Source organism: Colobus angolensis, unplaced genomic scaffold (assembly GCF_000951035.1).
Source record: "Colobus angolensis palliatus isolate OR3802 unplaced genomic scaffold, Cang.pa_1.0 Scaffold128, whole genome shotgun sequence".
Lineage (NCBI taxonomy): Eukaryota > Metazoa > Chordata > Mammalia > Primates > Cercopithecidae > Colobus > Colobus angolensis.
In genome coordinates, this window is record NW_012114030.1 from 2,390,646 (window position 1) to 2,406,267 (window position 15,622).

General features: G+C 50.3%; 1 protein-coding gene across 1 annotated transcript in view; it reads right to left on the reverse strand.

The window, feature by feature from the left end:
- The window catches only part of QPRT (quinolinate phosphoribosyltransferase), a 35,521-nt gene that overhangs the window by 14,718 nt on the left and 5,181 nt on the right, over positions 1-15,622 (reverse strand). Inside the window, exon 3 of the mRNA XM_011933566.1 lies at positions 9,438-9,528. Coding sequence (XP_011788956.1) covers positions 9,438-9,528 — 91 coding nt within the window. The remainder of the gene's footprint in view (positions 1-9,437; positions 9,529-15,622) is intronic.

Sequence of the window (15,622 nt, forward strand, 5' to 3'; positions counted from 1 at the left end):
GGCTAATTTTTGTATTTTTAGTAGAGACAGGGTTTCACCATGTTGGCCAGGCTGGTCTTGAACTCCTGACCTCAAGTAATCTGCCCACCTTGGCCTCCCAAAGTGTTGGGATTACAGGCGTGAAGCACCACGGCCAGCCAACTTTGAAATTTAAACATTTAAACTGTGTCTGGAGTTCTTGATGGATACAAGATGGAAAGCTGTTGTGAGCCAGGGTGAAGTGTAGGAAAAGGCCACCTGGACTCCATACCCATAAGATGATGTGACTGACCCTGCTGCCCACACCTGGCCCCTGGTGGACCACTCTGCCTCTGCCCACTGGCCTCACATTGGTATGTACCCACGCTGGACTCACCCGTCACCTCCCAGCCTCTGCCCCATCCCCGGGCTCATCTCTTCTCTCCTGGGTCCATGATCCCAGCGCCAACCCTCCTGGCCCAGCCCAGAGTTCAGCATCAGCTGTCGTCACGTGTGTGAAGGCAGCAAGGAGAAGGAAGCTTCAAATAGGCTGCTCCCACAGAGGGAGGGGGTGTGGAAACAAAGGAAGAGGGTCAGGCGATGCCATGAAGGTAAGTCCAAGGAACATGTGGGGACTCTTTGGATCCTGGGGTACAAGGGAGAGTGAGTGGTCAAAGATGACCTTGAGGTTTCCAGTCTGAGTAGGAGGCTGGTGAGGCAGGAACAGAAATGGAGACATCAGGCCAGGCGCTGTGGCTCATGCCTATAATCCCAGCACTTTGGGAGGCCGAGGCGGACAGATCACTTGAGGTCAGGAGTTTGAGACCAGCCTGGCCAACAGGGTGAAATCCCGTCTCTACTAAAAATACAAACAAACAAACAAACAAAAATCTGGCCAGGCTCAGTGGCACACGCCTGTAATCCCAGCTACTCAGGAGGCTGAGTTAGGAGAATTCCTTGAACCTAGGAGGTAGAGGTTCCAGTGAGCTGAGATTACACCATTGCACTCCAGCATGGGCGAGAGAGCAAGACTCCATCTCAAAAAATAAAATAAAATAAAAATAAATAAAAAATGTAGGTGGAGAACCGAGGCTCAGAAACATAAAGAGGAATTATCTAAAGAGTAGAGCTAGAAAATGACGCAGCTAGACAATGGTAAGTATGAGCCCAGGTCCTCCCGTTCCATAGCTGGGTACTGTAGAACATCACAGCTGCTGGCTGGGCATGGTGGCTCATGCCTGTAATCTCAGCACTTTGGGAGGGCGAGGTGGGTGATCACTTGAGGTCAGGAGTTCGAGACCAGCTTGGCCAACGTGGTGAAACCCCATCTCTACAGAAAAACACAAAAATTAGCCAGACATGGTGGTACACGCAGCCTGGGCAACAGAGCGAGACTCCATCTCAAAAAAAAAAAAAAAAGAAAAAGAACATCATAGGTCCTGAGGCCAGACATGGGGGCTCATGCCTGCAGTCCTAGCACTTTGGAAGGCTGAAGCAGGAGGATCACTTGAGCCCAGGAGTTGAACACCAGCCTGGCAAACATGACAAGATCCTTATCTAAAATAATATATATATATATTAGCCAGGCATGGTGGCACGCACCTGGGGTACCACCTACTCGGGAGGCTGAGGCGGGAGGATTGCTAGAGCCCAGAAGGTTGATGCTGCAGCAAATCGTGATTGTGCCACTGCATTCCAGTTTGGGCAACAGAGGGAGATGCAGTCTAAAAAAATAATAATCAAATACATAAAATTAAAATTTAAAAGATTAGCCAGGCGTGATGGCATGCAGTTGTAGACCCAGCTACTCTTGGGAGGCTGAGGCAGAAGGATCACTTGAGTCTCGGAGGTTGAGGCTACAGTGAGCCCGGATCGCACCACTGCACTCTAGCCTGGGCAACAGAGTGAGACTCTGTCTCAAAAAAAAAAAAAAAAAAAAAGAACCTCAAAGCTGCTTCCATGTGCAGGGGTTCCCCTCTTTCCCCCTTCTTGGAGCTCAGTCTTTCTGATTGTCTAATAGAGAGGAGAACAGTTACACATTCCATGTTCTATTTGTGAAAAATAAATAAACACATCTGGGTGTTTTTTTTTTTTTTGAGGCCCAGACTCTCTCATGCATTTCCAACAAGAGGAATTCCTGTGGGTAGCTTTGAAAATACGGGGCTCCCCTAATTAGCAGCTGTTACTGAAAGGCACTTCAGAGAGGGGAAGCCACTTTTACAGCTGGCAAGGAGAGAGTTGGCCCATCAGAGAAATGCCAGGCAGGCTGCCACGTGCATGGAGGAGGCAGCTACACCCTCCCTGTCCAGCGGCCTCCTAGCCTTGTGGCTGGACATGTAAAAGGTCTCCCAAGATGCCTGGACTTCAGAGATTCGAGTTTTATTCTGTGGGATGTACCCTTGATTCCCTCAAGGCGATCCCTTCTTAATTGGTCGTCCAGAGTTAATAAAACTCTAATAAAATTGGCATATTTAAGGCTGGGCACAGTGGCTCATGCCTGTAATCCCAGCATTTTGGGAGGCCAAGGTGGGCAGATCACTTGAGGTCAGGAGCTTGAGACCAGCCTGACCAACATGGTGAAACTCTATCTCTACATACAAAAATTAGCCAGGTGTGGTAGCGGGCGCCTGTAATCCCAGCTATTTGGGAGGCTGAGGCAGGAGAATCGCTTGAACCCAGGAGGCGGAGGTTGCAGTGAGTCAAGCCTAGGTGACAGCGCAAGACTTCATCTCAAAGAAAAAAAAATTGGCATCTCTGCTCAGAGGGGATCAGGGTATCCTGGGATATTATTTGCCATCTTCTCTCTTTTCAAATCATGTAAAGATACAGATTACTGACAACTCTGACATAATAGATAAAGATTTCCCCCCCTCTGGCACTGTTGCTGTTCTATTCTGGATTGTTGTTGTTGTTTACTGTATTTTGTTTTTGTTTTGTTTTTAGAGACAAGGTCTCGCTCTGTCGCCCAGGCTGGAATGCAGTGGTGCGATCACGGCTCACTGCAGCCTCAACCTCTTGGACTCAAACGATTCTCCTGCACCAGCCTCCCGAGCAGCTGGGACCACAGATGCACGCCATCATATTCAGCTCTTTACCGTGTTTCTGTGCTACACCTAACCTACAGGCTGGGTGACTCCAGCAAGGCGCTAACCTGCCTGAGTGTCAGTTTCACATGGAAATTCCAGGGCTGCTGGGAGGACCAAAAGAGGCAATTCACATAAAGCGCCTGAGTCAGTGCCTGGCCAGAAGCCTCAACCCAGTGGTCTGACTCTGGCAGCTCTGTTCTTCCATCTGTTCATTTGTTGACTCATTTGGCAAACACCAGGTGGAGACAGAGGCTGGTCAGCACCTCAGGTCCCGGCTAAATGTCCTTTTCCCCTCCGTTCACTCCCTGGAGAAGAGAAGTGACCTCCAAATATGGCCAAATGTGACCGCCCTGCACACATATAGTAGAATGAGCCACAGAGTCTGAGTATGGATAAGAGAAGCCAGAAAGCCTGGTTCTGAGAATGGGCCGCAATTGACAGGAGAGGATGGCTCGCCAAGCAGAGAGAATGGAGAGAGCACAGGTCAGGCAGCAGAGGCACAGGGCACATGCAGGTGACGGTGCCCAGTCTTGGGCATGGGGAAAGAAGGCCGCATCATAGGATGGGGCCAAACTGAGCAGGCCGTGGTTGAAAGGAAGAGTTAGGCTTCTCTCACTAGGCAATGGGAAGTCACTACAAAATTTCTATCAGAAGTCACACCATCAAAATGAACTGGGCTGGTCCAGTGGCTCGCGTCTGTAATCCCAGCGCCTCAGAAGGCCAAGGCAGGAGGATTGCTTGAGCCCAGGAGTTCAAGACCATCCTGGGCAACATAGAAAGACCCCGTCTCTACAAAGAATTTTTTAAAATAGCTGGGCATCGTGGGGCACCCCTGTTAGTCCCAGCTACTCAGGAGGCTGAGGCAGGAGGATCTCTTGAGCCCAGGAGTTGGAGGCTGCAGTGAGCTATGATCTTGCCACTGCACTCCAGCCTGGGCAACAGAGAAGGACCTTGTCTCTTTGAAAAAAAAAAAAACAAACTTTGAAGTTTATTTGTTTATTTTATTTTAGTTTTTTGAGATGGAGTCTTGCTGTGTTGCCCAGGCTGGAGTGCAATGACACAATCTTGGCTCACTGCAACCTCTGCCTCTGGGGTTCAAGCAATTTTCCTGCCTCAGCCTCTTGAGTAACTGGGACTATAGGCATCCACCACCATGCCCGGCTAATTTTTGTATTTTTAGTAGAGACAGGGTTTCACCATGTTGGCCAGGCTGGTCTTGAACTCCTGACCTCAAGTAATCTGCCCACCTTGGCCTCCCAAAGTGTTGGGATTACAGGCGTGAAGCACCACGGCCAGCCAACTTTGAAATTTAAACATTTAAACTGTGTCTGGAGTTCTTGATGGATACAAGATGGAAAGCTGTTGTGAGCCAGGGTGAAGTGTAGGAAAAGGCCACCTGGACTCCATACCCATAAGATGATGTGACTGACCCTGCTGCCCACACCTGGCCCCTGGTGGACCACTCTGCCTCTGCCCACTGGCCTCACATTGGTATGTACCCACGCTGGACTCACCCGTCACCTCCCAGCCTCTGCCCCATCCCCGGGCTCATCTCTTCTCTCCTGGGTCCATGATCCCAGCGCCAACCCTCCTGGCCCAGCCCAGAGTTCAGCATCAGCTGTCGTCACGTGTGTGAAGGCAGCAAGGAGAAGGAAGCTTCAAATAGGCTGCTCCCACAGAGGGAGGGGGTGTGGAAACAAAGGAAGAGGGTCAGGCGATGCCATGAAGGTAAGTCCAAGGAACATGTGGGGACTCTTTGGATCCTGGGGTACAAGGGAGAGTGAGTGGTCAAAGATGACCTTGAGGTTTCCAGTCTGAGTAGGAGGCTGGTGAGGCAGGAACAGAAATGGAGACATCAGGCCAGGCGCTGTGGCTCATGCCTATAATCCCAGCACTTTGGGAGGCCGAGGCGGACAGATCACTTGAGGTCAGGAGTTTGAGACCAGCCTGGCCAACATGGTGAAACCCTATCTCTACTAAAAATACAAAAATTAGCCAGGCATGGTGGCACGCGCCTGTTATCCCACGTACTTAGGAGGCTGAGGAAGGAAAATCACTTGAACCAGGGAAGCGGAGGTTGCAGTGAGCCAAGATTGTGCCATTGCACTCCAGCCTGGGTAACAGAGTAAGACTCTGTCTCAAAAAGAAAGAAATGGAGATGTCAGAAGGAAAAGCTGGTGGCAAGAGAGGATTTTGAATGTGACACATCAGAGAGATGTCAGGTGGAAATGGACAGTCAGGAGTTTTAAAAACAGAACTGGAAACCAGGCACGGTGGCTCATGCCTGTAATCCAACATTTTGGGAGGCCAAGGCAGGTGGATCACGAGGCCAGGAGTTCAAGACCAGCCTGGCCAAGACGGTGAAACCCCGTCTCTACTAAAACTACAAAAAAATTAGCTGGGTGTGGTGGTGTGCACCTGCAATCTCAGCTACTCAGGAGGCTGAGGCAGGAGAATTGCTTGAACCCGGGAGGCGGAGGTTGCAGTGAGCCGAGATTGTGCCACTGTACTCCAGCCTGGGCAACAGAGCTAGACTCCATCTCAAAACAAAATAGAACAGAACTGAAGCCTGGGGAGGGCTCAGAGCCGGAGAAACAAATGTGAGGAGCCAATAAAATCAATAGCAAAACCATTGCCAAGTGACAATTTTTTTTTTTTTTTTTAAATACAGGGTCTCATTCTGTTACCCAGGCTACAGTGTGGTGGCACAAGCATGGCTCACAGCATCCTCAACCTCCCAGGGTCAGGTGATCCTCCCAACTCAGCCACCCGAGTAGCTAGGACCACAGGCATGTGCCACCACGCCTGGCTTATTTTTGGATTTTTTTGTAGAGATGGAGTCTCACCATGTTTTCCAGGCTGGTCTCGAACTCCTAGGTTCAAGCAATTCTCCTGCCTTGACATCCCAAAGTCCTAGGATTACAGACGTGAGCCACTGCGCCTGGCTCACCAAGTGATTTTTGTCTGTCAGGTGCCAGACACATGTCATCTCATTGAATCCTCACCACAATCCTATGGGAAGGCACACTCACACTTTTTCAATGAGGAAACCAAGGCACAACAAGGCTAAGCATCTTGTCCAAGATCATAAAGCTAGCAGGTGGCAGGAATGGGACTGAGACCCAGGCATTTGACTCCAGGGTCATTTCTAAACCACACAATGGGCCAGTCACAGTGGCTCATATCTATAATCCTAGCACTTTGGGAGGCCAAGGCAGGAGGATCGTTTGAGCCTGGGATTTCAAGAGGCTGAGGCGGGAGGATCACCTGAGCCCAGGAGTTCTAGATTGCAGTGATCCTGCCACTGCACTCCAGCCTGGGCCACAGAGTGAGACCCTGTCTCTAAAAAACAAAAACCCAACAGAAGAATTACATGCTGGGAAAGCCACAAGGTGGGTATGTCATCCCTGAGCAACCCTGACATGTTTTTTTCTTTTTAGAGGCAGGATCTCACTATGTTACCCAGGCTGGTCTCAAACTCCTGGCCTGCCTCAAGGTATCCTCTTGCCTCAGCCTCCCAAAGCACTGGGTTTACAAGCGTGAGCCACTGTGCCCAGCTTCCATCCTTGACTTTTTGAGGTTTTCATTTACTCTGTTAAGAATCTGGGCTGGGTGCGGTGGCTCACACCTATAATCCCAGCACTTTGGGAGCCCGAGGCAGGCGGACCACAAGGTCAAGAGATCGAGACCATCCTGGCCAACATGGTGAAACCGTTTCTACTAAAAATACAAAAATTAGTTGGGTGTGGCAGCACGTGCCTGTAGTCCCAGCTACTTATGAGGCTGAGGCAGGAGAATCACTTGAACCCGGGAAGCGAAGGTTGCAGTGAGCCAAGATCACAACACTGCACTCCAGCCTGGCGACAGAGTGAGACTCCATCTCAAAAAAAAAAAAAAAAGAATCTGGATCTGCTAGCCTGGCCAACATGGTGACACCCCATCTCTACTAAAAATACAAAAATTAGCCGGGCATGGTGGATTATGCCTGTAGTCCCAGCTACTCATGAGGCTGAAGCAGGAGAATTGCTTGAACCTGGGAGGTGAAGGTTGCAGCGAGCAGAGATCATGCCACTACAATCTAGCCTTGACGACAGGGCGAGACTGTCTCAAAAAAAAAGAATCTGGGTCTGATGAAAATTATGGATCTCCTTCCCAGAAAAATGCATAACTGTGTTCTCACAAAGACACTCAATTTCACGTGCAAATTCTGGGGTTCATGAACTCCCCCAGAGCCCATCCATGATCCCTCAGTAAAGAATCCTGGCTCTGAAGGAATCAGGTCGAGACTCCTTAACATCTGCTAAGGTATTTAATCCTCATTACAACCCCGTGAGACCAGTGCCACCAACTCCATTGTCCAGATGTGGAAACTGGGGATTCCAGATGTGGAAACTGGTGAAAACCAGAGTTTCCACCGCTGCTGAGTGGCAGTCAGGATTCACATCCAGATTGGTGTTGTCACAAAAGAGAAAGACACAATGGAGATTGAAATGTGTTTGGCATGCATCCTGCATGGGACCCCCGAGAGCTGGTTCCACAGTGGAGCCAGAAGGACCAGGTGTATGGTGCCAGCAGGCACCCCAAACGTGGAGGAAGGTCTAGGCACCCGTGCCTCCCATCCTCTGTCCTCCCCACAACCTTGTGATCAGGGAACTTTTTTTTTCTTTTTTTTCTTTTTTCTTTTTTGAGATGGAGTCTCGCTCTGTCACGCAGGCTGGAGTACAGAGGCCTGATCTCTGTGCAACCTCCACCACTGGGGTTCAAGCAATTCTCCCTCCTCAGCCTCCCAAGTATCTGGGATTACAGGTGCGCACCACCACACTTGGCTAATTTTTGTACTTTTAGTAGAGACGGGGTTTCACCATGCTGGCCAGCCTGGTCTCAAACTCCTGACCTCAAGTGCTCCACCCGCCTCAGCTTCCCAAAGTGCTGGGATTACAGGCGTGAGCCACCGTGCCCGACCAGAGCAGGGAACTATTATTGTCATTTTACAGATGGAAGAAAACGAGGCTCTGAGAAGCTGGGACCCACCCACGGTCACACAGCCCCATCCCTGATGGAGCCTTCTGAGTGCAGAGCATGGCCCCCTGGGTTTGTGCTGGTGGAAGTGTTTATTGGGTGCCAGTTTAGCCAGCCACCCCTGTATAGGACACCTATGGAACACCATGGGGGGCCTCTGAGGAGAATCATCTCCTTATTGCCATTGTGTCCTCAGGCCAGTGAGCATGACTTGCTCTGTGGCTTTACACAGAATGCCCTGGGCTGAAACACTCCCTTGAATCTTTGGAATGTGACCAGACATCCTGGTTCTTTGTAAAACCCACTCCCACTAAACTGCAGCCCGATAAGTTCAAGATCATCTTAGTTGGCCTGGCATGGTGGCTCATGCCCCTAATCCCAGCACTTTGGGAGGCCGAGGTGGGTGGATCACGAGGTCAGGAGATGGAGACCATCTTGGCCAACACAGTGAAACCCCATCTCTACTAAAAATACAAAAAATTAGCCGCATGGCGGCAGGTGCCTATCTCCCAGCAGGAGAATGGTGTGAACCCGGGAGGTGGAGCTTGCAGTGAGCCGAGATCACGCCACTGCTCTCCAGCCTGGGAGACAGTGAGACTCCATCTCAAAAAAACAAAACAAAACAAAAAAAGATTATCTTAGTAGTTAGACATATGCTTTGAGCTTAAAGGAAATTCACATAAACCCACCACTGCTATACATCTTTCAAATGACGCATGCACCCCCGCCTTCACTGTTTCACCCCGTACCATCTGCTTCTTAGATCAAAAGCTTGTACTCAATAAATTGTCAGGCAACCAGGGCTCTGCAGCCTTCACTTTAGCAACTGGCCCCCTGACCTGCTTTAAATCTTAACTTGTCTTTTCTCATTCCTTTGTGGCCACTGAACTTCAGGAATCCATGGTCAGGGGTTGGGCTGATCACCCCAACAGTTTGCATACAGCTCCCTCCAGGCAGGGAATCACGGGACTCAAGCCCCCTCCCCCACCTGGCTACAGAAGGGACTTTGTCTCTGCTTCTCCCCAGCTACCAGCGAGAGCAGAAGTCCACGCTGCTCCCCCATCCAGCCTCCCACTTCCAGCCCCCACTGCCCCCAGGAGACGCCACCTCCTCTAGGCCGCCCTGCCCCCCTTTTCTAGGGCTTAAGCCCCTTCCTTCCCCAGAGCTCCTTGGGGACTCAACACAGGAGAAAGAAGAGTGAGAAGGGGCCTCTGGGGGTTGAGCGAGGCTGGGTAGGTAAGGGAGTCGATGGCAGGACCAGAGGAGAGATGGCTCCAGAGGAGGTGATGAGGGGCTGAGATAAGCCAGGATGGGGGCAGGGGTAGGCAGTGGGGGGATGGGTGCAGGGACACTGCCGGGAGAGTGTCCCTTTACCTTCAGCGTCCATGGTGACTTGCAGCCGTCTGGGCTGGTGTATTGGCTGCTCAGGACCAGGGCTCCCAGAGGCCTCAGGCTGGGGGTGGGACTGTGGAGGAGGGGAGGGCCCATAGAACTGTCAGCCAGCCCTTCCCAGGCTCCCCAGGCCTGCCTCCTGTCCTCTGCCAGGCCTGCAGATTCCTCAGCGGGCCCCTGAAAGTCAGAGGAGGGGCTCTGATGGGGAACTCAGAAACCCTACCCCAGCCAGTGAAGGAAATGGAGGCCCTGTTCTCGTCCCACACCTAGCCCTCCTGGCCCTAACCCAGGGTCCAAGACTGTGAACGTAACCGTGTGCTCCCTGGTGAGGGCAGGCAGGCATTTTGGATGGTGTGCTGGGAAAATCAGGGGCCCTGGACCTGGGTTCAAATCCCAACTCCATCCTTTTTGATCTCACGTACCTTTTTACCTTTTTCTGTGCCTCAGTTTCCTGAGCTTTAAAATGGCGTAACAGGGCTGGGCGCAGTGGCTCACGCTTGTAATCCCAGCACTTTGGGAGGTGGAGGTGGAGGCAGGTCGATCACCTGAGGTCAGGAGTTTGAGACCAGCCTGGCCAACATGGCGAAACCCCATCGCTACTAAAAATACAAAAATTAGCCGGGCATGGTGGCGGGGGCCTGTAATCCCAGCTGCTCGGGAGGCTGAGGCATGAGACTCACTTGAACCCCGGAGGTGGAGGTTGCAGTGAGTTGAGATCATGCCACTGCACTCCAGCCTGGGCGACACAGTGAGATTCTGTCTCAAAATTAATTAATTAATTAATTAATTAATTTTAAAAATGCATCACAGGCTAGGCACAGCGACTCATGCCTGTAATCCCTGTGCTTTGGGAGGCCAAGGCAGGAGAATTGCTTGAGGCCAGGAGTTTGAGACCAGCCTGGGCATTATAGAGACATATAGAGATCCCATCTCTCCCAAAAAAAAAAAAAAGAAAAAGAAATTAGCTAAGTACCATGGTGCACACCTGTAGGCTGAGATGGGAGGATCACTTGAGCCCAGAAGTTCAAAGCTGTAGTGACCCATGATCGTGCCACTGCAGTCCAGCCTGGGTGACAGACAAGAGACCCTGTCCCTAAAGAAACAAAATTTTTTTTAATGGCATAACATCTACCTCATGGGTTCAACTGAGAATCAATGAGAAAACTCTGCAAATGAAGCAGAGTAGGAACTCACCTAATATTCACTTCCCTTCCCTTCCCTCTTTCCAAGGAACTTTAAGGGCACAGACAGCTTAGAGCCCAGCTTCTGAACCAGAAAACCAGGAAACCACCAGTTACTGGGAGTGGGACTTCAGGCAAGTTCCTGTCCAAGAACTGCCAGGGCCTTCCTTTCTTTCTTTCTTTCTTTCTTTCTTTCTTTTTTTTTTTTTTGTCTCTTTTTGATGGAGTTTCGCTCTTATTGCCGAGGCTGGAGTGCAATGGCGTGATCTCAACTCACTGCAACCTCCGCCTCGTGGGTTCAAGCGATTCTTCTGCCTCAGCCTCCCAAGTAGCTGGGATTATAGGCATGCGCCACTACACTGGCTAATTTTGTGGTTTTTTTTTTTTAGTAGAGACAGGGTTTCTCCATGTTGGTCAGGCTGGTCTTCAGCTCCCGACCTCAGGTGATCCACCCGCCTTGGCCTCCCAAAGTGCTGGGATTACAGGCGTGAGCCACCGCGCCCGGCCCAGGGCCTTCCTTTCTTCATTGGAAACCCTTCTTGCTACAGTTGCTCACAGGGACTTCTAGTTGCTAAATTCACTTGCATCTTCCCAGCCTTCTCCCTTTTCTTTCTCTGCTGCACCTGACTGCTGGGACTGGGGCTGGGGTGATGGATCAAGGCACCCAAGCCACAAAATTTAGGGAGGCCTCACCCTCCAGCTCACTTTTTTTTTTTTTGAGACAGGATCTTGCTCTGTCACCCAGGCTGGAGTACAGTGGCACAGTCTCGGCCCACTACAACCTCCGTGCCCAAAGCTCAAGTGATCCTCCCACCTCAGCCTCCTGAGTAGCTGGGACTGCAGGCGCCTGGCATCATGCCCAGCTAATTTTTGTATTTTTAGTAGAGATGGGGTTTCACCGTGTTGGCCATGCTGGCCGGGCTTGCTTATCACCCCATCACCTTGCTGGCCTTGATTTAGTCCTGGGCCTGCTTCTGAGGCTGCAGTGAGCTATATGCAGTGAGCTTTTTTCTCTTTAGAGACAGGATCTCCAAATGTCATTTTTCTCCTGGTTAATTTTTTTTTTAGATACAGGGTTTTGCTCTGTCACTCAGGCTTAAGTGAAGTGCAGTGGCCCAATCATAGCTCACTGCAGCCTCAAACTCCGGGCCCCAAGCCTCCTGAGTTGTTGGAACTGTAAGTGCACGCCACCACCCTAGGCTAATTTTTTATTTTTATTTTTTGTACAGATAGGACCTTGCTATGCTGCCCAGGCTGGTCTCAAACTCCTGGCTTCAAGCAATCCTCTTAAAGGTTCTTTTCTATCTTTTGCAGGCGCTTCTTCCTATATCCAACCCTCAGATTTTGATGTTGCCTCAGTGTGGCAGGGACTGTTTCTCTTTTCCTTCTGGGCACCCTACTAAACTACATTTCCTAGCTTCCTCTGCACCAAGGCAGTCTTGTTCTGGCCAATGGAGTGTGAGCAAAAGATATTTCAAGACCTGACCCTAGAAGTCTTCACAGGATCCTACTCTGCCTCTCCCCTCCCATCAACTGGTCAAAAGCAGAGCACTCAAAGGCCCTAGGAGGATGACAGAACCACTAGATGGAAGGAGACTGGGTCCCGGAATAATGTTGTGGAAAGTCATGCTCCAAATGTCAGGAAATAACTGTCATAAGAAGGAAAAACCTTCTTTTGAGTTATACCACTGAGATGTGGAGGGGCTGTTGGTTACAACAGTTAGCCTGCCCTGACTATTATACTCAGATTCTCTCTACAGCTCTCTTACCAATCTACCCAGTGAATGATGTAATTTATGTATCTATCCATCTATATCATTGTTTGTTTATGTATTTATTTTTATTTTTGGAGACAGAGTCTCACTCTGTCGCTCAGGCTGGAGTCCAGTGGCATAATCTCGGCTCACTGCAACCTCCACCTCCCGGGTTCAAGTGATTCTCCTGCCTCAGCCTCCCAAGTAGCTGGGATTACAGGCGCACGCCACCATGCCCAGCTAATTTTTGTTATTTTTGGTAGAAATAGGGTTTTGCCATATTGTTCAGGCTGGTCTCAAACTCCTGACCTCAAGAGATACACCCACCTCAGCCTCCCAAAGTGCTGGGATTACAGACGTGAGCCACCGCATCCAGCCAACTTTTAAATCTATATCTTCTATCCTGAGTTCCCTCTCAAGCTCCAGGCCTCTATTCTTTTTTTGTTTTTGTTTTTGTTTTTGAAACAGGGTCTCACTGTGTCACCCAGGCTAGAGTGCATTGGCATGATCACAGCTCACTGCATCCTCAACCTATAGGGCTGAAGTGATTCTCCTGCCTCAGCCATCTGAGTAGCTGGGACTACAGGTGCATGCTACCACGCCCATCTGACTTTTCTATTTTTAGTAGGGACAGGGTTTCACCATGTTTAAAGGCTGAAGCAATCCTCCTGCCTCGGCCTCCCAAAGTGCTGGAATTACAGGTGTGAGCCACTGCACTCGGCCAATAAATCTATTTCAAACCCAACCTCTTTCACCTTCCAGACTGCCACTGTATCCATCATGGGTTAGAATAATATTATCATTTCACACTTCCTCAGAACATCCTCCTGGATGACAAGGTCAACTCATAGGACAGCACTGGGCCAGGCACTGTGGCTCGTGCCTATAATCCCAACAGTTTGGGAGGCTGAAGCAGGAGGATCACTTGAGTCCAGGAGTTTGAGATCAGCCTGGGCAACAGAGTGAGACCCCATCTGTATGAAAATAAACAAATAAGGCCAGGCGCGGTGGCTCACACCTGTAATCCCAGCACTTTGGAAGACCAAGGCAGGCAGATCACCTGAGGTCAGGAGTTCGAGATCAGCCTGGCCAACATGTTGAAACCTTGTCTCTACTAAAAATACAAAAACTAGCCAGGCGTGGTGGCGGGCACCTGGGAGGCAGAGGTTGCAGTGAGCCAAGATCGCACCACTGCACTCCAGCCTGGGCGACAGAACAAGACTCCGTCTCAAAAATAAATAAATAAATAAAACTGTTCTTTGTACATGAATTTATTCATCCCTCCATTCAGTAAACACATACGAGGTAGGTACCGCGTGCCGGGCCCTGAACTCTGGAAACACAAAGAGGGCACGTGGCCTCGGAGGGGCTCACACGCTGGTGATGAGTGACACCCTCACATCACCACAGCCGGATTATTCATGCTGTCGCAAGGGGCGCTGCAGGAGCAGAGAAGGCACACAAAGTCTGTGCGGGGTGCGGCAGCGAGGGCAGCTGCACAGAGCCGGTGACATTTGAGCTGAATCTTAACGGCTGAGGAAGAGTTGGCCGGAAGTCAAGGCGTTTATTGCGAGCCAGCTCGGGGAGGGCTGGCTTCAGGCAGAGCTCAGGCAACTCAGGGAGAGTCGGTGATTCTCTCCAAGGCCAACGCGGAGCCTGCACGGCTTGCCTGGGTCCCTGGTTCAGCTGGGCTGGTGATGGTGCAGTGGGGCAGGCAGGCTCTGAGCTCCAGACTGAGCTGAGCACACAGGCACCTGCTTGCAGCTCATTTTGGGGAGCAAGTTGACTGTCTCCAAAATAACCTGGTTTCCATTGTCTAATGACCCTGCCCCAAACCTCCCAGAACTTGGTGGTCACCACCGGGTGGGCTCCTCAGCCTAAATAGCCTTTTAGGGTTTGAAGATTTTCTCTCTACTTTTGTTTGGGTCTGCTTTTGTTATCGCTTTGGGAATTTAAAAACGTTTGATTACATTCTTCTCTCTCTCTTTTTTTTTTTTTTTGGAAGACAGGATCTTGCTCTGTTGCCCAGACTAGAGTGCAGTGGCATAATCATAACTCACTGCAGCCTCGACCTCCCCGGTTCAAGCTGTCCTCCTACTTCAGCCTCCCAAGTAGCTGGGACTACAGGTGTGCATCACCAGACCCAGCTAATTTTTGTCTTTTTTTGAGAAACGGGATCTCGCTATGTTGGCCAGGTTGATCTCGAACTCCTGGGGTTAAGCAATCCTCTCACCTCAGCCTCCAAAAGTGCTGGGATTACAGGTGTGAGCCACTGTGCCCTGTGTTGTTTTGTTGATAGTGCTGTGTGATCTGTCTCCTGCCACACGAGTCTGAACTTGGTGGCTCAGAGATAGGGTCTGTTTCTGTTCTGTTCCCTCTGCCCAAGGGCTGAGGGCTCAGAGCTCACAGGAGTCACCTCTATCTACAGCCCTTAGGTAGCCCGTCCTCCCTTCCCCGGCTTCCCCTTCCCACTCAAACATGGTCAAGGGTCACAAATGGGGATGCAGGCTGGGCTCTGTGGCTCACACCTGTAATCCCAGCACTTTGAGAGGTTGAGGCGAGAGGATCACTTGAGCCCAGGAGTTCAAGATCAGCCTGGGCAACATGGTGAGAACCCATCTGTACGAAAAATACAAAAATTAGCTGGGTGCTGTGGTGTGTGCCTGTAGTCCCAGCTACTTGGGAAGCTGAGGTGGGAGGATCACTTGAGCTCAGGAAGCGGAGGTTGTAATGGGCCGAAATTGCACCACTGCACTCCAGCATCAGCGACAGAGGAAGACCTTGTCTCGAAAGAAGGGAAGGGAAGGGAAGGGAAGAAGCAGAGGAAAAGTGGGTGGAAATGTACACTTTCAGAAATGGAATGTCCTTAGAACCATATTCCTGTCTGCAAAAGTGAACTCCATTCACAGATTTCTCAAGACCTTCCCCATCCAAATCTTGCCATCTGGATTTTTCACTTTGGATGACAAGGCTTTATTTGTAAACATGATCTTAATGTATACTTTTAAGAAAAAAAATGGAAACATTGTAAAGTATAAGATGAAATATAATACAGTGCATTTGTGTGTGTGTGTGAATTCTGTTATTTAAGACTCTGTTGGCCAGGTGCAGTGGCTCATGCCTGTAATCCCAACACTTTGGGAGGTTGAGGCGGGTGAATCACCTGAGGTCAGGAGTTCAAGACCAGCCTGGCCAACATGGTGAAACCCCGTCTCTACCAAAAATACAAAAA